Source organism: Moschus berezovskii, chromosome 22, assembly GCF_049115385.1.
Source record: "Moschus berezovskii isolate FMDL1 chromosome 22, NW_MosBer_1.0, whole genome shotgun sequence".
NCBI classification, from domain to species: domain Eukaryota; kingdom Metazoa; phylum Chordata; class Mammalia; order Artiodactyla; family Moschidae; genus Moschus; species Moschus berezovskii.
Genome location: NC_142481.1, coordinates 44,670,870 through 44,696,667, shown reverse-complemented (window position 1 = coordinate 44,696,667; position 25,798 = coordinate 44,670,870). Strand labels below are relative to the sequence as shown.

At 50.2% G+C, this 25,798-nt stretch overlaps 1 protein-coding gene across 5 annotated transcripts in view; it reads left to right on the top strand.

Annotated features, from left to right (window-relative positions):
* The first annotated feature begins 3,772 nt into the window (after positions 1 to 3,772).
* Positions 3,773 to 25,798, top strand: part of NOD2 (nucleotide binding oligomerization domain containing 2) — a 35,768-nt gene continuing 13,742 nt past the window's right edge. For 2 of the 5 annotated variants that reach the window (XR_016035815.1, XM_055412798.2), the window contains exons 1-7: positions 3,773 to 3,839; positions 9,017 to 9,237; positions 10,429 to 10,895; positions 13,352 to 13,457; positions 16,578 to 18,393; positions 23,815 to 23,898; positions 24,111 to 24,194. Coding sequence is in view for 4 of the 5 variants with exons in the window: in XM_055412798.2 (XP_055268773.2) it covers positions 10,437 to 10,895; positions 13,352 to 13,457; positions 16,578 to 18,393; positions 23,815 to 23,898; positions 24,111 to 24,194 (2,549 nt within the window). In the remaining variant the exon portion in view is untranslated. Of the gene's footprint in view, positions 3,840 to 9,016; positions 9,255 to 10,428; positions 10,896 to 13,351; positions 13,458 to 16,577; positions 18,394 to 23,814; positions 23,899 to 24,110; positions 24,195 to 25,798 lie in introns of all 5 variants that reach the window. The other 3 variants (XM_055412799.2, XM_055412801.2, XM_088830246.1) reach the window with 3 other exon arrangements.

Sequence of the window (25,798 nt, the reverse complement as noted above, 5' to 3'; positions counted from 1 at the left end):
GTTACAGATAAGATGGTGGCGAACATCCTTCTAGGGTTTTCCAGGGGCACAGTGGAAAAGAATCCACCTGCCAATGCAAGAGACATGGGAGACTTATCTTTAATCCATGGGTCGGGAAGATCCTCTGGAGAAGGAAATGGCAACCCACTCCAGTATTCTTGCCTGGAAAATCCCATGGACAGAGTACCCTGGTGGGCTACAGTCCAAAGGGTTGCACAGACTCAGACACAACTGAGCTACTGATCACAAGCATGAACATCCTTGTAGATGGGTCTGTACACCATCTGGAAGGGTTTTCTTGGGGGTAGATTCAGTCCTTCTGACTCAGCCAACTGTGCACCACCTGTGCAGGTATTTACCTGGAGGCAGAGTGGGGTGGTAGTTTGAGTATGAACTTTGATGTCAGACATTTGGGAGCAAATCTGGGCTTGGCTGTCAGGACTTGGATCGATTGATCAACTCTTCTGTGCCTCAGTTTCTTCCTCTGTAGATCAGAGTAATGATAGCCAATATCCAACATCAAGCAAAATACCAGGCTGGATGAAGCACAAGCTGGAATCAAGACTGCTGGGAGAAATATCAATAACCTCAGACATGCAGATGACACCACCCTTATGGCAGAAAGTGAAGAACTAAAGAGCCTCTTGATGAAAGTGAAAAAGGAAAGCAAAAAGGTTGGCTTAAAACTCAACATTCAGAAAACTAAGATCATGGCATCCAGTCCCATTGCTTCATGGCAAATAGATGGGGAAACAAGGGAAACAGAGACAGACTTTATTTTCTTGGGCTCCAAAAACACTACAGATAGTGACTGCAGCTGTGAAATTAAAAAGACATTTGTTCCTTGAAAGAAAAGCTATGAAAAACCTAGACAGCATATTAAAAAGCAGAGACATTACTTTGCCAACAAAGGTCCATGTAGTCAAAACTATGGTTTTTCCTGTAGTCATGTATGGATGTGAGAGTTGGACTATAAAGAAAGCTGAGCACCGAAGAATTGATGCTTTCGAACTGTGGTGTTGGAGAAGACTCTTGAGAGTCCCCTGGACTGCAAGGAGATCCAACCAGTCCATTCTAAAGGAAATCAGCCCTGAATATTCATTGGAAGGACTGATGCTGAAACTCCAATACTTTGGCCACCTGATGTGAAGACCCAACTCATTGGAAAAGACCCTGATGCTGGGAAAGATTGAAGGCAAGAAGAAAAGGGGAGGACAGAGGATGAGATGGTTAGATGTCATCACCAACTCGACGGACATGAATCTGAGTAAACTCCTGGAGTTGGTGATGGACAGGAAAGCCTGACGTGCTGCAGTTCATGGGATCACAAAGAGTTGGTTGGACACGAGCGACTGAACTGAACCGAGCCAATATCCTGTAGGTAGGATTAACTCAATGTCTGTAAAGCACTATGTCAGTGTCAGTTTGTTTTCCCTTGAAATTGATTTCACATTTAAAAATTTCCAAGTACAAATGTTTTAAAGGGACCATTTATACTAATTGTTGTTGTTTAGTCCCTAAGTCATGTCCAATTCTTTTCTGATCCCGTGGACTGTAGCCAGCCAGGCTACTCTGTCCATGGGATTTCTCTGGCAAGAATACTGGAGTGGGTTGCCATTTCCTTCTCTAAGGGATCTTCCCAACCCAGGGATTGAACCCACATTTCCTTCACTGCCAGGCAAGTTCTTTGCCATTGAGCCACCAGGGCAAAGCAATACGTTCAGTGAAAAAGTAGCAGTCAGTTCCCATAAAATAAATTTAATGTGAAAAAGAGTTCTGGTAAATTCTAGTTAGGTAAGGTCACAGAGCCAACTGGACTAGGCAGTGTTAGAGAGGTGTTCAAGCCCTGTTATTACTAAATTGAGATTGTTTGTCTCAACTTGGAAGAATTGAAAGAAAAATATAAAAAGAGGAAGTTTAAATGCCCTGTTACCTAACATGTAACCATCATTCTTGGGAGAACTCTGTCCTGGGACTTCACAATAGGAAGGCTTTAGATGACTAAACCTCAGATAGGCAGATGACTCCACCCTTAGTGCAGAAAGCAAAGAGGAACTAAAGAGTCTCTTGATGAAGGTGAAAGAGAAGAGTGAAAAACCTGGATAGAATTGATGCTTTTGAACTGTGGTGTTGGAGAAGACTCTTGAGAGTCCCTTGTACTGCAAGGAGATCCAACCAGTCCATTCTAAAGGAGATCAATCCTGGGTGTTCATTGGAAGGACTGATGCTAAAGCTGAAACTCCAATACTTTGGCCACCTCATGTGATGAGTTGACTCACTGGAAAAGACTCTGATGCTGGGAAAGGTTGGGGGCGGGAGGAGAAGGGGATGACAGAGAATGAGATGGCTGGATGGCATCACCGACTCTGTGGACATGAGTTTGAGTGAACTCTGGGAGTTGGTGATGGACAGGGAGGTCTGGCATGCTGTGATTCATGGGGTCGCAAAGAGTAGGACACGACTGAGTGACTGAACTGAATTGAAAGCTCAACATTCAGAAAACTAAGATCATGGCATCCAGTCCCATCACTTCATGGCAAATAGATGGGGAAACAATGGAAACAGAGACAGACTTTATTTTCTTGGGCTCCAAAATCACTGTGGACATTGACTGCAGCCATAAAATTGAAAGATGCTTGCTCCTTGGAAGAAAAGCTATGACAAACCTAGAGAGCATATTAAAAAGCAGAGACGTTACTTTGCCAACAAAGGTCCATGTAGTCAAAGCTATGGTTTTTCCAGTCGTCATGTATAGATGTGAGAATTGGATCATAAAGGAGGCTGAGCCGAAGCTTTAGAACTGTGGTATTTGAGAAGACCCTTGAGAGTCTCTTAGACTGCAAGGAGATCCAACCAGTCCATCCTAAAGGAAATCAGTCCTGAATATTCATTGGAAAGACTGATGCTGAAGCTGAAATTCCAATACTTTGGCCACCTGATGCGAAGACTTGACTCATTGGGAAAGACTCTGATGCTGGGAAAGATTGAAGGCGGGAGGAGAAGGGGAGGACAGGGGATGAGATGGTTGGACGGCATCACCGACTCAATGGACCTGAGTTTGAGCAAGATCCGGGAGATAGTGAAAGACAGGGAAGCCTGGCGTGCTGCAGTCCAAGATGTGGCAAAGAGTCGGACACCACTGAGCGACTGAACAAAAACAAGACGACTATTGACTTCAGTTGGGTTCAGTCGCTCAGTGGTGTCCGCCTCTTTGCGACCTCATGAATCACAGCACGCCAGGCCTCCCTGTCCATCACCAACTCCCGGAGTTCACTCAAACTCACCTCCATCCAGTCGGTGATGCCATCCAGCCATCTCATTCTCTGTCGTCCCCTTCTCCTCCCGCACCCAATCCCTCCCAGCATCAGAGTCTTTTCCAGTGAGTCAACTCGTCGCATGAGGTGGCCAAAGTATTGGAATTTCAGCTTTAACATCAGTCCTACCGATGAACACCCAGGACTGATCTCCTTTCGAATGGACTGGTTGGATCTCCTTGCAGTCCAAGCGACTATTGACTTACTGACCCTCAAAGCGGGGGCAGGTAATACTGACCCCAACAGCTTACCTAGCTTTTCAATTCAAAGTACATCTCTGCGTGTGTATGTGTGTGCCCTCTGTGCTCAGGCCGCCGGGGTCTCTGCGGTTCCCGACTCCCAGGAGGTGCGGGGCGGGGCCGGGAGAGGTGGGGCTGCCGGGCAGAGGGGGCGGGGCAGTAGGGGGCGTGGTCGGGATGGGGGCGGGGCCGAACGCCGGCTCAGCCTAGTCTGGCCGGTGCGGAGCAGGCGTGCGGAGCAGGCGAGCGGAGACTCAAGCTGCACCGAGGAACCTGGTTGCCGGGGGTGAGTGATCCTGAGCCCAGCGCAAGGGACGGCGGGCGCCGAGGGTCCCGCTACTGGGATTGGGACACCTGACTGCCGTCCAGGCCGCCAGGCTCGCGATAAAGCTGCCTCGGTTTCCCCTTCGGGAGTCCCGAAGTCTAGAAGGAAAGGGGCCGTCTGGAGGTTGGGGAGCCTCCTGGCGGACTGTGACTACAAACTTGAGGCGGCCAGAGGGGAGCGGCGTGAGCAGAACTTCCGTCCCTGGAGCCTCTGAGTTCCGTAGAGAGGTGTGATTTGGGGGTCGAGGTTGTGTGTAGGGAGAAAGTCCACGATGAAGTTGTGAGGCGCCGGCCGGCCACGCTTCAGGTTTCTGAGCGGGAGCTACTTTCTGTCCAGCCTGCTCCTCGCTCCCTCAGTTTCCCCAATTTCCCCTTGCTTTTGAGTGGATGGGTATAAATGAGAGTGCCCGGATGCTCTCTAACCCTGCCTGTGGCCTGGTAACGGTCCTGGGAGTCTCCTGCCTCCACCTCCTCACTGGTGGGTGTGGAGACCCCTGCCCATCCCCAATCCTATCTCTGCCCATACCCACCCACACCAGTGCCTGCCAGCACCACATCTTTTGTGCTGTTCATCCTCTCATTTCCTCCTCCTGTTGAGGAACAGCCATCTGGTCCTCCTTGCTTTGCGGCAAACTCAAACGCCTCCTCCATCTCCTCCAGGAGGGCTCCCCCAGCTGAACCCTTGGCTCCCAGTCTGTTCTTGCTTCTCTCCCTCTTTTTCGAGCTCTTGGGCTTCTCCCAGTGGTGGGCTCCATCTCCCCACAGGCTGTTCTCTGGGCCCATGGTCCTTGTTCCATAGAGGGGAGAAGACCCCATCGGTGAAGACCAGAGTGACATTGCTGTTGCTTCACGCTCCTAATCACTCTGCTCCTAAATTGACTGATTACTCAGATTCCCTTCACCAATCAGCATTCTGAGGTCTGAGGCTGGAAGGGACGACCCCACCTAGCCTGCTAACCTCCTACCCAGTGCACGATGCCTCAGCTACATATGCTCAGTGTTGGGGAGCTCATTACTTAAGAAACACTATTCAGCATCCTGCAGCTCTGGCTTCATTTAGTCAAAAATCTGTGGCTTGCAGATTGCACCTCTTGGCTCCACTTCTGGCTCCTAGAACCATGCAGAGGAAATCCATTTTTTTATTCGTTCATACAGTCTTGATCAGTTCACTGGATGTGACACCAAGGGTACAGCAAGGAAAACATCAGATAAAATTCCCTGCCCTCACGGGGTGCGTTTTCTGGAAAGGAGTTGGACGGTGGTCAGTAAGTAAATGCATGACCTGTCAGGTAGTAATAAGTGCTATAGAGGGAAAGAAAGCAGGCAAGAGGGATGAGGTATGGGGCCAGGTGGTGCTCGTGTTAAAGAACTCGCCTGTCAATGGAGGAGACGTGGGTCTCCGGGAAGATCCCCTGGAGGAGGGCACGGCAACCTACTCCAGTATTCTTGTCTGGAGAATCCCATGGACAGAGGAGCTGGCAGGCTACAGCTCATAGGGTTGCAAAGAGTCGGACATGACTTAGCACACATGCATTGTGGTTTTATACAGCTTAGTCAGGGAGGCCCTCTCTGAGAGAGTGACAACTGAGCAAAGCCTTACAGGAGGTTAGAGGGAAGCTATGTGAATAACTGGGGGAAAGGACAGTGTGCCCACAGAGGGAAGAGCATATACAAAGGTCCTGGGGCAGAAGTATGACAGGTGGAAGCAGGTCTGGCTTGTTCTAGGAACAAGGTCAGTGTGGCTGGAGCAGGGTAGGTGAGGAGCCAGTGAAGTATGAGTAGGAAATGAGTGCAGAGAGGTAAGGGGTGGGAAGCTGGGGATCCTTACATAGGGTGGGGTCTTGAAGGCCGCCTCGAGGGCTTTGGTTTTCACTCTGAGTGCACTGGGAACCACTGGAGGTCTTTGTGCAGAGCATCACCTACTCTGACTTAGGGATTAGCAGGTTCATCTGGCTATAGGCAGGAGAGAGGCTGTAGGGAGGTGAAGGCAGAAGGGTAGGGAGACCACTGAGGGGACCACTGTTGTCATTCTGGGGAGAGACCATGCGGGGCTTGTACCCATGGCAGAAAAGTGATGAAAAATATCAGATTTTCAGATTTGGGATATATTTGACGGTAATGGGTGATAGAATTTGGGATTTGAGAGAAAGGGGGAGTCTAAGGTGCCTGGGAGATTTGGGGGCTGAGCATGGAGTGAAATAAGGTTTCCCTGGAAACACAATGCGGGAGACCCAGGTTCAATCCCTGAGTCAGAAAGATCCCCTGGAGAAAGGAATGGCCACCCACTCCAGTATCCTTGCCTGGAGGATTCCATGGACAGAGGAGCCTGGCAGGCTATAGTCCATGGGGTCACAAAGAGTCAGTCAGACATGACTGAGTGACTAACACTTTCTTTTCTTTTTCATAGACTGAAATGGGACCTGTTTAGGAGGAAGATCTAGAGTTTGGTTCTGTGCTTGTGAAGTTTGAGATGCCCATTGGGCATCCCATTAGGCCGTTGGAAAAGCTTAGTGGGGACGTTGGAGTTGGAAATAAAATTTAGAGCATCCTCACCAGATAGCTGGTATTTAAAGCCACAGGCTCACTATGGAGAGAGTCATTCAGAGAAAAGAGGTCCCACCAGGGAGTTCTGTGGCTCACAGCATTAGGAATTAACCAAGGAGACAAAAGAACACCCAGTGAGATGGGAGGAGAAATCAGAGAGTGGGGTGTTCTTGAGGGAACACAGAAGCTGCTTCAGGGAGAAGAGAGGGAGTGATGATTGACGAATGCCTTTGGCAGAGCCAGCAAGTGAGGGTTGAGAATCCAGCAACCTGGAGGTCACTGGGGGCCATGACAAAAACCGCTGGAGGCCAAAGGGGACAGGAGGGGAGAGCTTGAGGAGAGCAGTACAGATGACAGCTCAGGAGTCCTGCTGTGAAGTGGGCAGAGTAATGGGGTTAGGTGGAGAAATTACATTATGTGTATGTGCTGCTGAGAACAGCTCTCCCGGTGAGAAGCTTGGTGAAGGGGGCAAGAATGGAGCATGCTGCAGTCCGTGAGGGGGCTATAGGTCCAGTGCCCCAGGGGAGGCGTGGCCCCTGAAAAGAGCTGGACAGCTCAGGAGTTGAACTTCTGGGGCCTCCCTCTCTTTCCTATCTGCAGCGGTCCAGCAGGCTGAGATTTCAGCACTTAGGCAAATCAAATGGCTCAGGGCTCCAGAGAAACCAGACCGGCTGTGTCTCAGGAAGGGAGGAGGGGTCAGGGCTTGCCCTAGGCTTGGGGATAAGCAGGGGCCCCGTGTGGGTTGCCCCTTCCACTTGACCCTCTGTTTCAGCAAGGAAGTGCACCTTTCTTTGCATAGACTGTACCCTCCTCGAGAGAAGACTATAATGACCTCAAAGTCTCAGTAATTGAGGTGGAGAAGAAAAGGTAATGGAGAGAGGCTGATTGATTTAGTCTGAAAAGGGGAAGTCTGGCAGGGAATAAAGGGGCAAGAGGTAGGGTTTTAGGGACAGTTTTTATGAGATAGGTGTTGAGTGGACATCTGTTTTCTTTCGTTCGCAATTTAAACTGAAGCAGGAAAAACTTTGGTTAGACATGATGAGGAACTTCCTGTACTGGTTAGTGAGGACAGCAACGTGCCAGGTCTTTTGCCCTGGATGTTTAGGATGAGAAAGGACAATGCCTTCTTAGACACAGAGTGCTCGCAAGATTGATCCTTGGAGAGTCTCCCAGCTCTGAGGTTTCTGGAAGAAGGCTAGGACAGAGATGGGACTTTCCAGCTCTTGGTGGGAGGATAGACTGCCAAACCTTCTGGCTAGGGCGTGCCTCCTTCTCCGGGTACCCTAACGTCACAAGTCTGATATCCGTGCCTCAAGCATCTGTCGGCTGACCCAGACTTGGCCTGCTTGCGGAGGGCCCCAGCTTAGCTGGAGCTCGTCCCCTTGTGGGTGAGTGTATTTGTGGTGTGTCAAAGATCATTAGGCTTGGTGGGGTCTCTCTGTGCAGGTCATGGTGGAGGCCGAAAGCTTTGTGCCAGAACTGCTGAGAATTACGTAATTCTCTACATCTGCTTGGCCAACTCTGGCCTCTGCCCATCTTGTAGGGGGTTTCCCCAGGAAAGACGTGGAGTCTGTGGGCAAATTGAGACCTGCCAGTCCTGTGCCACATCAGACCCGCCTGCAGGTGACTTGGCCAGGCCTACTCCAAGTCATGGACTGAGGAGCCTGGAGTGCTACAGTCTGTAGGGTCACAAAGAGTGGGACACGACTGAAGTGACTGAGCATGCAGTCTAAACCTGATGATCTTAGGGGGTCGGGGGTTGAGTGATCCAGATTCTCCCGATGCAAAGGAAAGAGCCACTGTTCGTCCTTAGGCCTCCTCTGGTTGAGAGGGGCAGGCAATGTCCTATCTCATCTGAACTATTCAGCTTCTTTAATTCCTGGTTGCACATGCGTCTTCTAGGCGTTAGGTCCAAGGTGAAGTGCAGACCCCATTTCTGGACTGTTTCTGGAGGACCTGGGCAGGCATGGTGATGGAGCTGGTGTTTTCACAGCCGAGAACCACTCCAGCGTCAAGCCCAGAGCCTGTCCTACCCCGTCTTGTTCTCTCCTCTCCCCTCTCCCTACTTCTATCCTCTGGACTCCTCTGCTTGGCACTGGGCACAGGGAGGAGGCCTGCTTGGCCAGAGAGAACTGTGTTCCTTTCTGGTTTACAGTGGCCTCCACGTTGGGGATTCACAGCCCCCGAAGTTGCCAGACACGTGGGCCACCTGGCTGCCTCAGTTTCCTCATCTGGCCAGCACAGGAATTCCAGCCTACATGTTGGCAGGATTCTGAGCTGTGATCTCTCCTTTCCCTTCCTTTGGCTGGCATATGAGAACGGGTACAGAATGTTCCAGCCCCACCTCTTCCCTTGGAGGATTTTTGTTTTGTTTTTTTTTCCTCGGTGGATTTTTGATTCATGAACATTCCCACTGTACTTCCCCGTGGCCCAGCTCCATGCCAGGCTTAGAGATGCCAGGATGAGTAAAACCCAAGCTTCCACTTGGGCCAAGAAGGGAATTAGGCACATAAAGAACCAATAGGGAAAAGGCAGACTTTCCAAGCCCCTTGGCGTCTGCTCCCTTGAATCTCTTGAAATGTCCCTGTTTTGTAGACAGATGCTGGAATTCCTCCTCGGTTCCCATGCCTACGCCCTATCACTTTCACTTTCTGTGGGCACTGCACCAGCCCACATCCCTGGACTCCGTGACCATCACAGAAGGGAACCTGCCGAGAGATTTTCTCTGCCGCATGGGGACCCTGCTAGAGCTTGGAGCTCTATGAGATCGCTTCCCACGGATTCCCAGGACCCAGAGTCTGAAGGCTGAGCCCAGAGTAAGCCATTGACAGAGGTGATGGCACATGGTGTGTGGTGGTGGGGAGGGGAGGGCCCGGGCATTTGGGGAGTGGAGCAGGAGACTGGAGTCAGTGCATCCATAGGCTTTGACATGTACCACGAGTTTTACTTCACCTGGGTTGGCATCTTTCCAGCAGTGTTCTGGGTCTGCCCCTGGGGGTTGCCGTGGGTTATGTACACAGGTCTGGACTCGGGCCTCTGTAAGGAACCCAAATACAAGGGAATGAAACGCATGCCTTCTGGAGTTGCTCTGCTGGGGTTCAGATCCTAACCTCATCTAGCTTTCAGCCCTTGTGCAAGTCACCAAGCTTCTCTGTGACTCAGTTTCTTCATCTGTAAAGTGGGGCTGATCCTAGTACCAAATTCAGAGTGGTTGGCGGGATTAATCAAAAGCACTTAGGATGGTGCCTGACACGTTATATGTGGTTAATAAACATTAGCCATTATTGAAGAGAGAGCTATGGTAGCGTGAATCCAACTAGCATAAAAGGGACCTCTCATTGAGAAATGATTCCCCGATTCCTCGGGAGACATTGCTCCTAATATTAATGGAATCCTTTTTAAATTTTTAAAGAAATTTTAATTTATTTTTGGCAGAGCACCAAAAATTCTTCACTCTGCCCGTGGGGTTTCTCTGGTTGTAGTGAGTGGGGGCTATTTTGTAGTGGCAGCATGTGGGCTTCTGGGTGCAGTGGCTTCTCTTGTTGCAGAGCACAGGCTTTATTTAGGGCATACAGTCTTCAGTAGTTGCAGCATGCAGGCTCTATGGTGCGGGCTCAGTAACTGTGGCACACAGGCTTAGTTGCCCTGCAGCACTTAGAATCTTCCCGCACCAGGGTTTGAACCGTGTCCCTTGCATTGGCAGGCAGATTCTTAACCACTGAACCACCAGGGAAGTCATAAACTTGTTAAACCAGGGATGACGCATAGATGTGGGAGCCAGGGGCCCTAATTTAACTCCTGGCTGTTTCAGACCCTCTGTGAGACCACAAGCCAGTTTGCCTTCTCTGGGCCTCAGTCTGTACATCTGTACAATGGGGCGCTTGCCTTGGTGGTGTCTGAGGGTACAGCCGTGGCTGGCTTGGCCTCAGGGTTGGGCAGAATTGCCCTCTCCACTACCCTCCGCCTACTTTCTGAGAAGGCCTGCTCTGACCTCATTCTCCTCCCAGATTGTGAAATGTGCGCACAAGATGCTTTTCAGACACAGAGAAGCCAACTGGTGGAGTTGCTGGTCTCGGGGTCCCTGGAGGGCTTTGAGAGCATTCTGGACCGGCTTCTTTCTCGGGAAGTCCTCTCCTGGGAGGACTATGAGGGGCTTAGCCTCGTGGGCCAGCCTATCTCCCACTTGGCCAGGCGCCTCCTGGACACCATCTGGAATAAGGGTGCGTGGGGCTGTGAACAGCTGACTGCAGCTGTGCGGGAGGCCCAGGCCGACAGCCAGCCCCCCGAGCTTCCCAGCTCCTGGGACCCCCACTCACCCCACCCAGCCCGTGACCTGCAGAGTCACCGACCAGCCATCGTCAGGAGACTCTACGGCCACGTGGAGGCTGTGCTGGACCTGACGCAGCAGCGGGGTTTCATCAGCCAGTATGAAACTGATGAAATCAGGCGACCCATCTTCACGTCATCCCAGCGGGTAAGCACTTCCCTCTTGGCTCATCAGAATGCAGAGGAAAAGTGTACTTAGTTATTGAGACTAGTTCACGACATCAGGCCTGTGGGGACATGTGGGTCATAGTCCTCCTCCTTTAAAGGTGTGTGTGTGTGCATGCATGTGTGCGCGCGCGCATGTGCGCGCGTGCATGCGTGTGTGTGCATGCGTGTGTGTGTATGTGTGCATGCTCAGTCTTGTCAGACTCTTTGTGACCCCATGGACTGTAGCCCACCAGGCTCTTCTGTCCGTGGGATTTTTCAGGCAGGAATGCTGGAGCGGGTTGCCATTTCCTTCTCCAGGGGATCTTCCCAACCCAAGAATCGAACCCGAGTCTCCTTTGACTCCTGCACTGACATATGGATTCTTTACCGCTGTGTCACCTGGGAGCCAGCAGTCTTTCCCGGCCGTCCAGTGGTTAAGACTCCACGTTTCCACTGCAGGGTGCACAAATTTGATCCCTGATCAGAGAACCAAGATCCCACATGTTGCATGGTGTGGCAAAAATTAATCAATAAAAGTAAATAAAGGTAGCTGGGAAGGTAAAAGTTGCTGTGGATTTTTGGTATCATGCCACTTCCGATTCGAGATGCTGTCATGTGGTGGCGAGCATCTTGGATTCTGAAGTCAGGATGATGCAGGCTCAAGGCCTGTGACTTCAGATTTCTCTGTGGAAGCTCTCATTCCTTAATCTCTCCTGTCTCAGATTCCTCATCTGGCAAACATCAGCAAGATCTTGGGAGAATTCAGTGAGGTGAGCGACATAACTCTTAGAACAGTGCCTAGCACATAGTAAGCACTCATTGTGGAGAAGGAAATGGCAACCTACTCCAGTATTCTTGCCTGGGAATCCCGTGGACAGAGGAGCCTGGCGGGCTACAGTCCCTGGGGTCACAAGAGTTGGACACGACTTAGCAACTAAACCACCGCCAAGCACTCATTAGCTTCCTGTCTGCTACTATCAGTTCTGTAGCTGGCGATGTTCTGTACTTGTTCACTTATAGTGCTGTCTGCTTTAAATTAACAGCTCAACAGATCACAAAAATTTATTAAGTTAAATCTGCGTTTAATAATTAATACAAAACACTATGTACTTATGTAGTTTAAATGCCCACATAGGACTTCTATATGAAATTGCGTTAGATCATAAACGTTCAGGGTTATGATAACTGCCTCTGAAGATGCTATTCCACAAGAACAGGAAAATGTCTTTGGGGTATTTCTGAAGCTCTTTGTTCTGTTTTCCCCCAAAGAGTGAACCTCAGGTCTCCTGTAATGCAGAGGGAACAGTCATTAACAGCCCACTTTATGGATTGGGAAATTGAGTCTCAGAAAAGTGAGAAAAAGCTCACAGTAGTTAATGAGAGGACCAGTGCTAAACCCAGGGCTTTGACTAATTATTTGGATTAATCAGAATTGAATTAATTAATTAGAATCGTATGACTCTATTTTGAGGCCTACAATGTACCAGTTTCTGTCTTAAAACTTATTGTGCTGAGAACCTTGTACATAGTAGGCACTCAAGAAATATTTGTTGATGAAATAATGAATTATTGAATGAATGAATGAACTGGAATACACTGCAGTGTTAGGATGGAGTAGGTTTATCTCATTTTTTATTTTGTAATAATGTTATTTTAAAAGATTTATTGGAATATCATTCATTTACAATGTTGCCTGCTTTCTCATTTGAATTTTAAACACTTGCTTGAAAAATTATTTCACATCAATTTTTGCTTCTTTTGGGAAGCTCTCGTGTGTAATTTATTGATAGCATCTCTGAAGAGCAAAATCATTGATGATGTTTGAGCAATGTTTCAGATGATGGAGGAGCCATTAGACTGCTCTAAGTGAAGGAATGTGTATCGTCTCAAAATGTCAAGGGGACTTTCTAGTTTTGCGTTTTGTCTGTTTTTGAAGTATGTGGTGTCCAAGCGCGTTTCGGTGAAGCTGATTGAGACTCGTGGAATAAGCCTGCTCATGGCTGCTTTAAAGCGTTCATGGTATTCATGCTCGGTGTCTTCAAGCAGCTGTGTGCAGTCCTCTATCACTCGTGCACCTGAAACCCACCCTCGTACCTTGTGCTGCAGTCCCTGTGGGGATTACAGAGACTCGAAGAAATCACTACTCACTCAAGTGATTTCCGTCTTCCAAGAGTTAGCTTTCCCATTCTTGTAGGTTTACGTCTTTTCCTTTTTTTAAGTTGTTCACTCTTTCAATGAGTCTTAAGAGGGAACCACACTGGATGTGTGTTCAAGTGTTCACTTCACCGCCTGATACTGCATTGACTTATTTCAATGCATCTTATTGTACAGATGTCTTTCTGGCCTTTCATTGTGGTGGAAGAGAGAGGCTCATGGCATTGCCATAGTTGGTAGAGACCTTCTCACACCTCTCCATTTTCCTTTCTGGATAAATAATGACTTTTGCTTTCCCCACAGGCAAGAAGGCTCCTTGATCTCGCCACAGTGAAGGGGAATGGGTTGGCTGCCTTTCTTCTACAGTGTATTCAGGAATTACCGGTCCCATTGGCCCTGCCTTTTGAAGGTATATATGTGTTCTTTTCAGTTATCAGAAAAGGAAAGGAAGACTTCCAGATTCATGGTGAAGAGCAAAAACATCAGCATGAGACTTGTCAGCTAAAATCTCACTTACTGGCTGTATTCAGTTCAGTTCAGTTGATCAGTTGTGTCTGACTCTTTGCGACCCCATGAATCACAGCATGCCAGGCCTCCCTGTCCATCACCAACTCCCGGAGTTCACCCAAACTCATGTCCATCGAGTCGGTGATGCCATCCAGCCATCTCATTCTCTGTCGTCCCCTTCTCCTCCCGCCGCCAGTCCTTTCCAGCATCAGAGTCTTTTCCAAACTCAGCATCTCATTTTAAGGGTAACATCACCACTGTTTGGGGGCATCCCTGGTGGTCCAGTGGTAAAGAATCCACCTGCCAATGCAGGAGATGGGAGGTTCGATCCCTGGGCTGGGAAGAAGATCTCCTGAAGGAAATGGCTACCCACTCTAGTATTCTTGCCTGGATGATCCCTGGACAGAGGAGCCTAGTAGGCCACAGTCTATGGGGTTGCAAAAGAGTTAGACATGACTTAGTGACTGAACAACAATAACAACACCACCACTGTCTCATTGGGATGTTGGGAGGATTAATGTGTGTACTATTAGGGTTTGCTTTTATTTCTGTTTATCCTTCAGAGTGATCACTGGAGCAACCTTGTCTTGAGGGCTAATACTGGCCTTTCTTACTGGCCCTTCTTACTGGCCCTTCTCTCGTTACTTGTATTGGAAAGATACAGAAACACTTTTTGATGACTGGTATCTCTTGATCTCTGCAGTTTAGCTACTCATCATCAGAAACTTAGGAGCCAAATGGATTTAGATAATGTGATATCTCTCATCTCACATGGTCACCGACCCAACTCAGGAAGGGGAGAGGCTCGGATAGCACAGCTCGAACATCCCAGGCATCCTGCCAAGTGCTTTATTTATGATGTCTGTCCTTGGCAGCAAGCCTGAGAAGCAGGTATTATTTCCTCCACTTTGCAGATGTGGAAACTGGGGCAGGAAGATTGAGTGATAAGGTAGGGGAGGATGGATCTGGTTTTAGACCATCTGCACCCATACTGCCTCTTTTCTTGGGAGAAGAGCTCATTGGTTGTAAAGAGAGGATGCAAGCCTCGTATCACCATCAGGAAAGCTCGTTACCATCAAGGCCCCCTGACTTGTGCATGGTGCTGACAGATGGATTTATCACCTCGGGCTCTGCCCCCTGAAGGAAGGATGCCTGGAAGCCTGTGCTTGGCATCTGGGTCTGCACCCTCTCACCTGAGAACAGAATGCAGACATCAGTACACGATAGGGGATGCACAGCTCTGAGCGTGGTACCCTGCTTAGCCCTTGGTTAATGTTTGCCATTGGTGTCATCAGCCTCAGCTGGCTGTTCACGCATGATTAACACTGTGTCATGGTACAAGGTTCCCAAAGGTGACAATTGCAAAGGTGACAACTGACATGTGTTTGTTTTTAAAATGAGAAAGTTTTTTCCCCTAGAGAATTTTGATATGATTGCTGGCAGCTGGAAATCCTGAATGCAAAATCAGAGTATTAGGAAAATATATATATTTTGCAGTCTCCATTCAACACTCCTAGTTTATCCAGGTGGCATTAAGGGCAAAGACAGTCATCAGCTCTGGGAACAGAAGAGGAAACAACAATCACAGGGCCTGTCCTTTGAATGACCATAAATACAGCTTCTGTGTGCTCAGAGCGTTCTGTGAGAATCACCTTTTAGCCTCTGAGTTGAGAACAAATGGGTCAGTACCTGGTTGGGGGCAGTGAGGCTGTGGTGCTCTATGGTCCTACTGCCTGGGGCTCTGGACCATCACTTCTTAATTTCCTATAAAAAGAACTAACCCCTGACCCTGGGAGTGGTTTGCTCATGTTGGTATAATGTGAGGATGATGAAGGCAAAAGGTGAAGAGGCCAGCAAAAGATGAAATGCATCATCAACTCAATGGACAAGACTACGAGCAAACTCTGGGAGATAGTGAAGGACAGGGAAGCCTGGCGTGTTGCAGTGCATGGGGTGCCCAAAAGTCGGATATAACTTAGCGGCTGAACAATAACAACAAAAGGAAAAGCAGCACCCCTGTGGACACATCCTAGACACGAGAACTTGTATTGCAGATGGTTGTATGAAGAGGATGGGGAAGTAGATCCTGATTAGGGAATATTGTCCAGGTCCTTGATCTGGGCGCCCCAGTGGCCCAGATACCGTCCACCGCTGGCTCCACTCACATAAACTAGGATAAGCTTCCCATCTCAAGGTCTTTAGTTTAATCACATCTGTCTAATCCCTTTTGCAAGTAAGTTAACATATTTACACATGCTGTGAATTAGAAAGTGGGTGCCTTAGAAGGGCCACTGATGTGCCTGCTGCTTCCAGTAATCATAATGATAATAAACATTCTGTGAGAGTTAACTGTATGTCACCATTCTTTTAAACTTTTCTTTTTCTCATTTCTTCCTGAAACAATCCTTCAAGGTGTGGTTTGTTCCCAGTTTTAAAGATAAGAATGCTAAAGCCAGAAAGGATGAGATGCTTGCCTAAGTTGATGGTAGACCCAGATTTCAAACTCAGGTGTATCTGACTTCAGAAACTGAGCTCCTATGTCCTTAAGCCTTCTGTTTCCCTTTAGAAAGAACGGCTGAGGCTGAGTGGCGAGGGGACTTGTCTAAGTCTACTGAACCAAAGTGGTGGGACAGACATCAAAATGCAGGTCTTCTGACCCCAGCCCGGTGCTCCTGATCTTTTCTACAGCTCTTTGCAACATCAGTAACGATAATGGTGCTAGGCAGTGTCTTTTGAGCACTTTGTGTTGGACACTGAACAAAGAACATTATCTTCATTGATCTTCAAGTTTTTACATGGGTCCCTACCTGCAAAACGTAGGGACCACCACTTCTCCTGTCCCACAGAGGAGAAAACTGAGTCTCAGGAAGGTTACATGACCAACCTCAAAGTCCATGGCTTTGGAGAGCCAGGACGGGCACAGCCCATGTGTCACATCCCATTTCCCCGAGGCAGCCCACCCCTCATCAGGTCCCATTTTCACCATGGTTCCAGCTCCTCTGTTTCTTCTTCTGTCTTCCAGGTGCTGCCTGTAAGAAGTATATGTCCAAGCTGAGGACCGTTATATCAGCTCAGTCTCGCTTCCTGAGCACCTATGATGGAGCAGAGAATCTTTGCCTGGAAGAAGTGTATACAGAGAATGTTCTGGAAATCCAGATGGAGGTGGGCATGGCTGGACCTTCACAGCAGAGCCCTACCACCCTAGGCCTGGAGGAGCTCTTCAGCACCCGCGACCATTTCAACAAAGAGGCGGACACTGTGCTAGTGGTGGGCGAGGCGGGCAGCGGCAAGAGCACGCTCTTGCAGCAGCTGCACCTGCTCTGGGCTTCGGGGCGGGCCTTCCAGGAGTTTCTCTTCGTCTTCCCGTTCAGCTGCCGGCAGCTGCAGTGCCTGGCGAAACCGCTGTCTGTGTGGACGCTGCTCTTTGAACACTGCTGTTGGCCTGACCTTGGCCCCCAGGATGTCTTCCAGGTCCTTCTTGACCACCCTGAGCGCATCCTCTTAACCTTCGACGGCTTTGATGAGTTCAGGTTCAGGTTCACGGATCGGGAGCGTCACTGCTCTCCGACCGCCCCCACTTCAGTCCAGAGTCTGCTCTTCAACCTTCTGCAGGGCAACCTGCTAAAGAACGCCCGCAAGGTGTTGACCAGCCGTCCAGGCGCGGTATCGGCGAGCCTCCGAAAGCATGTGCGCACGGAACTCAGCCTCAAGGGCTTCTCGGAAGAGGGCATCGAACTGTACCTGAGGAAGCGACATCGCGAGCCTGGGGTGGCCGACCGCCTCCTCTGCCTGCTCAGAGCCACCTCGGCCCTGCACGGTCTGTGCCACCTGCCCGTCGTCTCCTGGATGGTATCCAAATGCCACGAGGAGCTGTTGCTGCAGGGTCGGGGGTCCCCGAAGACCACCACGGATATGTACCTGCTGATCCTCCGGCACTTTCTGCTGCACGCCTCCCCGCCGCCCTTAGCCACCCATGGCCCAGGGCCCAGCCTGATTCAGGGCAGGCTCCCCACTCTCCTGCACCTTGGCCGCCTGGCTCTCTGCGGCCTGGGCACGTGCTGCTACGTATTCTCAGCCAAACAGCTGCAGGCGGCACACGTTGACAGTGAGGACCTTTCTCTTGGCTTCCTGGTGCGCGCCAAGAGGGTTGTACCCGGGAGTACGCCCCCCCTGGAATTCCTGCATATCACTTTCCAGTGCTTTTTTGCTGCATTCTACCTCGCCCTCAGCGCCGACACCCCGCCATCCTCGCTCAGACATCTCTTCCAAAGTCACAGACCTGGAAGCTCGCCCCTGGCCGGGGTGCTGCCCAAATTGTTCCTGCGGGGCTTCCAATGCAAGGAGGGCAGCGTGGCAGCTTTGCTGCAGGGGGCCGAGCTGCACAACCTCCAGATCACAGGGGCCTTCCTGGCAGGGCTGCTGTCCCAGGAGCACCGGAGCTTGCTGGCCGAGTGCCAGGCCTCTGAGACGGCCCTGCTCCGGCGCTGGAACTGTGTCCGGCGGTGTCTGACCCGCAGCCTCCGCGAGCACTTCCGCTCCATCCCACCCTCCGTGCCAGGTGAGGCCAAGAGCATGCACGCCCTGCCGGGCTTCCTGTGGCTTATCCGGAGCCTGTACGAGATGCAGGAAGAGCGGCTGGCGCAGGAGGCCGTGCGCAGGCTGAACGTCGGGCACCTCAAGCTGACCTTCTGCCATGTGGGCCCGGCCGAGTGTGCCGCCCTGGCCTTTGTGCTGCGCCACCTCCGGCGGCCTGTGGCCCTGCAGCTGGACCACAATTCTGTGGGCGACATCGGCGTGGAGCAGCTGCTGCCTTGCCTGGGCATCTGCAGAGCTCTTTAGTGAGTAATGCTGGGTGATGCTGGCTGGGCACTGTGGGAATGCTGCCATCCTGATTGCAGGTAGGGGAGCCTCCTTTATGCTGGGAGCCAGGAGTCCAGGCCCAGCCCCTTTTGTACAAAAACCCAGCAGAAACCCCGCCCCAGTCTGCACCTTAGATTCAACTTATGATAAGGATAGTCGAAATTCATGAAATGGCCCGTGTGCCAGGCACTGTATTACACTTTCCCCAGAATTGCCTCTTTTAATATTTTTTAAAATATTTTTTGCCCTGTGAGGCCTGTGGGATCTTAGTTCCCTGACCAGGGATCGAACCCACATCCCCTGCATAAAAAGCATGGGGTCTTAACCACAGGACCGCCAGGGAAGTTCCAGGATTACCTCTTTTAATCCCCACAACCACCCTGGGCTCTAGGAAGGGATGTTATTATCCCTATGCTATGCGTCCTTAATTGCTTCAGTTGTGTCTGATTCTGTGACCCCATGAACTGTAGCAGGCCAGACTCCTCCATCCATGGGATTCTCCAGGCAAGAATATAGGAGTGGTTGCCATGCTCTCCTCCAGAGGATCTTCCCGACCCAGGGGTTCAACCCACATCTCATGTCTCCTGCATTGGCACTGATGCCACCTGGGAAGCCCTTATTATCCCCAGCATCCTTGATTTGAGGCTCTGCGAAGCAAGGTAACTTGTCCAAGATCACACAGGAAATGGCAGAACTGGGATTCACAATTGATAGCTTTCTCGTTACCGGCCTCGGCTCCCCACAAGCAACCTGTGTTATGGATGGGCTTCAGAGGCACCATGGCAGCCTTGAAGTCACAGGCGAAGTTTGGTGTAATATGTGTCTGTATTAAGAACTACCCTCAAATCAGAGGTGACTACACGCATGAGAGATTTCATTTTGAATTTTAAAAATTTATTTATTAACTTATTCTTAATTGAAGTATAGTTGATTTACAATATTGTATTTGTTTTAGGTATACAGCAAAGTAGTTAGTAATATACACACACACATATATATTTGTCTATATATTTTCCTATTCTTTTCCATTCTAGTTTGTTACAACAAGATATTGAATATAGTTCTCTGTGGCATACAGTAAATCCTTATTGTTTATTTTATATTTGGTAGGGTACTTCCCTGGTGGCTCAGATGGTAAAGAATCCTCCTAGAATGCAGGAAACTCGGGTTTGATCCCTGGGTTGGGAAGATCCCCTGGAGGAGGGCATAGCAACCCACTCTAGTTTTCCTGCCTGGAGAATCCCATGGACAGAGGAGCCTGGCAGGCTACGGTCCATGGAGTTGCAAAGAGTTGGGCACGACTGAGCGACTAAGCATCATACACAGCACAGCACACCTGTTAATCCCATACTCCCTTGAGAGTCTTCCAAATCCCAATGAGATAGAAATTTGGAGACCCAAGAGATTGACAGTGGCCACAGAGTTTCACCTGCTTTTTAATTCTTTATGTAGTGGAGAGATTTTAACCCAGCCCCACCGCTCTCAGCTCCCGTCTGAAGTTGTGAGCTTTCCCACTTAGGAACATCTGTGCACCCCCCACCCTCCCACCCACCCCCCCCTCCCCGCCGCGGACCTCTCTCCATCCACGGGCCAGATGAGGGCAGAGAGGTGCCCAGGTCAGGTGGCCAGCACGCTGCAGGCTCCCAACTTCCTTCCAGCCTTGAAAGGGGATTTCTGCTCCCTGTTTAAACCTCTGAGAAAGCAGAAGTTGTAGCTTAAACTTAAAATCGACTCGCAGCTTCTCCAGGGCTTTATGTCTACCCTAGGGGACCTTGTGTTTACCCTGAGCAAGGAACAAACCTCTGCTTGACTGTATTAGGGTGACATACCTTTCCCTGGACTAAAGCAGGGAGACTTTTTTCTCTGTGGAGCAAGTCCATGGATATCTATTAGAAACTGCGTGGTGGCTTTTGTTATCAGGACACAGGTTTCTAAATATAATATAATAGTAACGTAGCATATAACATATCACAGAGAGTTGGTTTACATGTGCTGTGCTGTCCTCAGTCGGTTCAGCTGTATCTGACTCTTTTTGGCTCTCTGTAGCCCACCAGGCTCCTCTGTTCTTGAGATTCTCCAGGCAAGAATACTGAAATGGGTTGTCATGCCCTTCTCCAGGGTATCTTCCCAACCCAGGGATTGAAGCCACATCTCGTAAGTCTCCTTCATTGGGCAAGCAGGTTTCTTTTTTTAATCACTAGGTAGGCTGCAGTCCGTGGGGTCGCTAAGGGTCGGACACGACTGAGCAACTTCACTTTCACTTTCACACATTGGAGAAGGAAATGGCAACCCACTCCAGTGTTCTTGCCTGGAGAATCCCAGGGACGGGGGAGCCTGGTGGGCTGCCATCTATGGGGTCACACAGAGTCGGACACGACTTAAGTGACTTAGCAGCAGCAGCAGCAGTGCCACCTGGGAAGCCCCTAATAGGTATGTGATGCAGTTAATATATGTGATAAATATGAATGTATAAGGAGGAAGTTGTTGGGTGATTTGAAGAGAGTTTATTTAATAAAGGGACAGCTTACAAAAGCTTGGGCAGGAGTTAGGAAGAGCAGAGAGGGATGATGCAGGCTGCTGGCGCTGGGGCTGGGGTAGGGACAGGGCTGTTAGCCTCCTTAGGCCTGAATGCGAAGAGCTGACTCATTAGAAAAGACCCTGATACTGGGAAAGATTGAAGGCAGGAGGAGAAGGGGACAACAGAGGATGAGATGGTTGGATGGCATCACCGATTCGATGGACATGAGTTTGAGCAAGCTCTGGGAGTGGGTGATGGACAGAGAAGCTTGGTGTGCTGCAGTCCATGGGGTTGCAAAGAGTCGGACATGACTAAGTGATTGAACACCAGCAACAAGGCCTGAAGGAGCAGGGGTGGGCGGTTGGTTATTGGCTGAGAGGCGGGCGTGGAGAGGGCTGCCGGGAAGAATGGAGGCGGCAGCAGCCTGGACGGGCGAGGGCTGGAGGTAAACCCTAGCCCTTCCTCTCCTCCTCATTCTCGCTTGACCCGACAGGGAGCCCCCAGTCAGGGTGTCTGCAGGAATCAGCCAGGTGGAGAAGGGGAGAGTGGGTCTGGCTGGGTAGATGGAACGTGGCAGCACAATTCTCTAGTTCCCCAGGAAGGAGGAATCATAATTTTTTTCACTCAGGAATTTCGAGACCTGTCTGTGGGAGCTGTTTTCCTGATAGAAATATGAACGAGCATATTTATGGATAGTGGGCCCATAGTTCTCAAATGGGTTCTTGAACTCCAAGAGGTCAAGAACCTCTGGTCTGGATGATCCTCAGTAGATGGATCCCTAGAATGAATGGATCCCTTCTCCTCGGCTGGGAAACGTGACTCCCACATGGCCTAGCAGGGTTGGGTAGAGACTGGGGGCCTGCCTCTATTTTCAGAGGAAGATGAGGATGGGCTGGTTCTAGTACTCAGACCAGAGTGTGCAAAGGGGGCTTGTGGCAATGCAGGGTCTTGGGCCTGTTCCAAGAACTCCCATTCTGTAGGTCTGAGGTGGGGGCCCTGGAATTTAAGTTTTTAACAGAGTGATTCTGCTGCAAGAGGCTCAGAGGCCACACTATGAAGACTGCAGGTCTGTGGGAACCAGCTTGAATTTCCATTAGCAGTGAAAGTGCCCGACCACGTTCCACCACACTTAAGTACTGAAACCGCCATCGCTATGGGGGAGAGGCGGGTAGCAACTGTGAGCCTGCTGAGTGGGCATTTCCTGTGTGTAGAGAGACAGACAGACAGAGACAGAGAGGAGTGAGGGAGGGGGGCAGAGAGGGAAGCAGAGACGGAGACAGGAGGGAAGGAAGTAGGGAAGAGAGAAAGGGAGAGAGAGGGAGGTTTCTCCCCCATGGTGCCAAACTGTGTCTCTCCCACTCCAAGTTGTTTCCATGCCAACCGAAACCCTCAGGCTCCAAGAAGCCCCATACACAAGGTGCCCAGTGCATGCAGATTTCTTGAGACCCCGGTTCTGACTCTAGGGCCATGGCTTTCAAAGGTTTTGGACCAAGACCCCACGGTGAGGGAGAGTGTAAGCAAGCACCCAGACATGTCAAACTGAAATTTCACAAAATGACTTTCTGTTACCAACTCTGGTACACTTTGCTCTCTTTTTCCTTCCTGTTCTGTTTCCAGTTTAAGAAGGCTGCTCCAGACCTTCAGAGTTGGTTTTGTGACCCACCCATGCATGGATCTGACCTTAGAGCCCTGAGCAGGCTGTAAGGGAGAGGCCGTATGATGTGGTTTACAGGAGACTGTGGAGCCAGAGCGACTGAACACAACACACACACACACACACACACACACACACACACGGAGCTGGAACACCTGGGCTCCAATCTTTTAGCTCCTGTGCGACCTTGGTGAAGTCACATCACTTGCTGGGCCTCTGCAAGTTTCCTTCTCTCTCATGAGCATCATAATAGTACCTATCATCAGATTGAGGCAGATTAAACATCAGTACTATTGGGAAGTGCTCCATACGTATAAGTGGTCAGATTACAGGGAGCTTGTACTCTGTGCCAGGTGCTCACAGGGCTTTATGTGCACTGTCTCTTTAAATCCCCACCCGAGTCCAGTGAGGCTCACTTTACCTTCCTTCCTTTTTCTCCAGCGAAGGGACCAGCAAATAGCTAGTCACGTGACTATCCAGGATCAGAACTTTCTTTGAGGGACTCCAGAGAGCCTGAGGTGTTAACCTTTAAGTCAGGCCCAAAGCTGACCAAAAGGTGCAGAATCATGGGCACAGTGAATAAAATACACGGATCCCTGAGTCCCGCCCCATAGTTGCAGACTCACCAGCTCTGGGGAAGGGGCCAGAGAGTCTGTTTTAGGGGCACTATATGACTGATCTTGTGATCAGGTGAGCTTTGGGGAACACCGTTCCCAAAAGGAAATGTTGGAAGGAACCTGCCAGGCAGAGGCTGGCTTGCAGGAGTATTGACATAGGGTGTGTGCTCATTTCCAAAGTCTTAGCCACTCTTGTCTGATTTTCCATCTGGTCGCCTGGGTGGTGGTAACCACCATGACCCCCAGCGGTGGCCTGTCTAGTTCCCTGTGCCTTCCCCATGCTACTTCTCACCTTGGAACTTTCGTGATGCTCCTTTCTCTTTTACAGAGCTGGAAACAGTGCCTGCAATTAGGTAGTGCCTTCCTAAGGATTCCAGTGTTCTTTAGTAGAGACTCTGGGTCCCCACTTCCAAAGCCCTCCACCCCACCAAGTGCATGACATTAGCACCCTGGCCAGGCACGGGGGATTGTCCACTTTTCTGTGGCATTTCCCAGGAGCTCAGAGGCTGGCACTTCAGGGTTAAGCAAAAGTCTCTTTGGGGGTTTTGTCCATTTTTTTCCCTCTCTCATTGGCTCTGTGTTCAGATTTCTTTATTTTGACTTTGTTTAGCTTGCGAGATAACAACATCTCAGACCGAGGCATCTGCAAGCTGGTTGAACATGCTCTTCGTTGTGAGCAGCTGCAGAAGTTAGCGTAAGTCAGGCTGTGAACGTTGGGCCCCGTGTCCCCAGACTCAACCCAAGCCATGCTGCCTGGGCAGCAATTGTGAGCAAGTGATGGGCTGGGATGTTTGCATGGCCAGAGGGCACAGGGGACTCCTGAGGGAGCCAGCGACCTGGGGTTGGGGTGGTCACTGTCTACTATGCTTTATCTCCATGTCCCTCTTCTCTCTCGGAACTTTCCAGTCTGTTCAACAACAAGTTGACCGATGGCTGTGCACACTCCATGGCCAGGCTCCTTGCATGCAAGCAGAACTTCTTGGCTTTGAGGTGAGCCTGGGGCTTCCCTACTCCTGGAGACTTTCGTCCCCACAGCGGAGTCAGTTTGGTCTGGTCTCGCCCCATAATGGGCATATGACCTCACCTCGCTGAAAACAAGGACACTGTCTCATTCTGAGCAGGGCTTCACTGATGCTGTGACCTCCCCAGCAAACTCTGCACCAATGCTGCTGAGGCTTCCTGCCCTTTGACCTTTAGCCCCCAGGACTGAAGAGGGTTTCCAGGACCTTTTCTCTTCCTTGTGTCTCAGGGTATCACGGGCTCTCTGGGGTGATCCATTCCCCGATGGTACACTGAGCACGTGTTGGGTCGGGGTAGGAATGCAGCAGTCATTTGCCGCCACAGAGGCAGCCAGTTGCCAAAAAGCTCTCATAAAGTCCTTTTATTGGTGGGTCCAGTGCTGAGCTTCCCTGGTGGCTGACACAGTAAAGAATATGCCTGCAGTGCAGGAGACATGGCTCCAGTCCCTGTGTTGGGAATGTCTCCTGGAGTAGGAAATGGCTATCTACTCCAGAATTCTTGCCTGGAAAATTCTGTGGACAGAGGAGTCTGCTACAGTCTGTGGGATCGCAAAGAGCTGGACAGGATTGAGCACCTAACACTTTCACTTTCTAGTCTGGAAAGTCCGAGTTTCTGCTGCTTCCCACCCTCTCAGCCTCGAGTGGAATCTCTTTCCCATCTGACACCATTGCATCATACCCCCAGCTGGTCCATGGGTTGGCCTGGCTTCTTTTTCTCTCTGAGATGTTCTTGCCTTCTGGGTTTATGAGGCAGGGTTGTTGTTGTTCATTCGCTAAGCTGTGTCCAACTCTTTGTGACCCCATGGACTGCAGCACGCCAGCCTTCCCTGTCCTTTACCATCTCTCTGAGTTTGCTCAAACTCATGTCCCTTGAGTCTTATGATGCCATCCAACCATCTCATCCTCTGTCACCCCCTTTTCCTCCTGCCCTCATTATTTCCCAGCATCAGGGTCTTTTCCAATGAGTCAGCTCTTCACATCAAGTGGCCAAAGTATTGGAGTTTCAGCTTCAAAGTGAAGAATTGCTTCCATGCATTTGGGGATGAGCTGCCATTTTAAAATTGTTGACTCAGTCTCGGGCAGGGCCGCTGAGGCCAACACCAGAGGCACCATTCTATACTGAGGACTCTCTTCTGCCTCTACTACCTGCTACCCTCAGCTCAGGAAGCCAACAGTGGCTGTGGCCAGAGCTGGGCTGGTGCAACCTCCAGGGAAGGCTGTAGGGTAGCCAAAGGTGCTGCTCCCACAACGTGAGAGTCTGTGTTTTGGGTTAATATAGAATCTCAGTTGGGATCACAGGGCTCTGGAGCCAGACTGACCAAGGCTTGGATCCAGTATCCCTGAGACTTGAATCTTCATTAGCTGTGTGACCTTGGGTCACACAGTGACCTCTGTTTTCTGTGTGTCTGTTTCACCTTCTATAAAATGGAGAAAGTAATTATAGCCCATAGGTAGTTGTGATGATTAGAAAGTGAAAGTCGCTCAGTCATGTCCAACTCTTTCCCACACCATGGTCTGTAGTTCATGGAATTCTCCAGGCCAGAATACTGGGGTGGGTAGCCTTTCCTTTCTGCA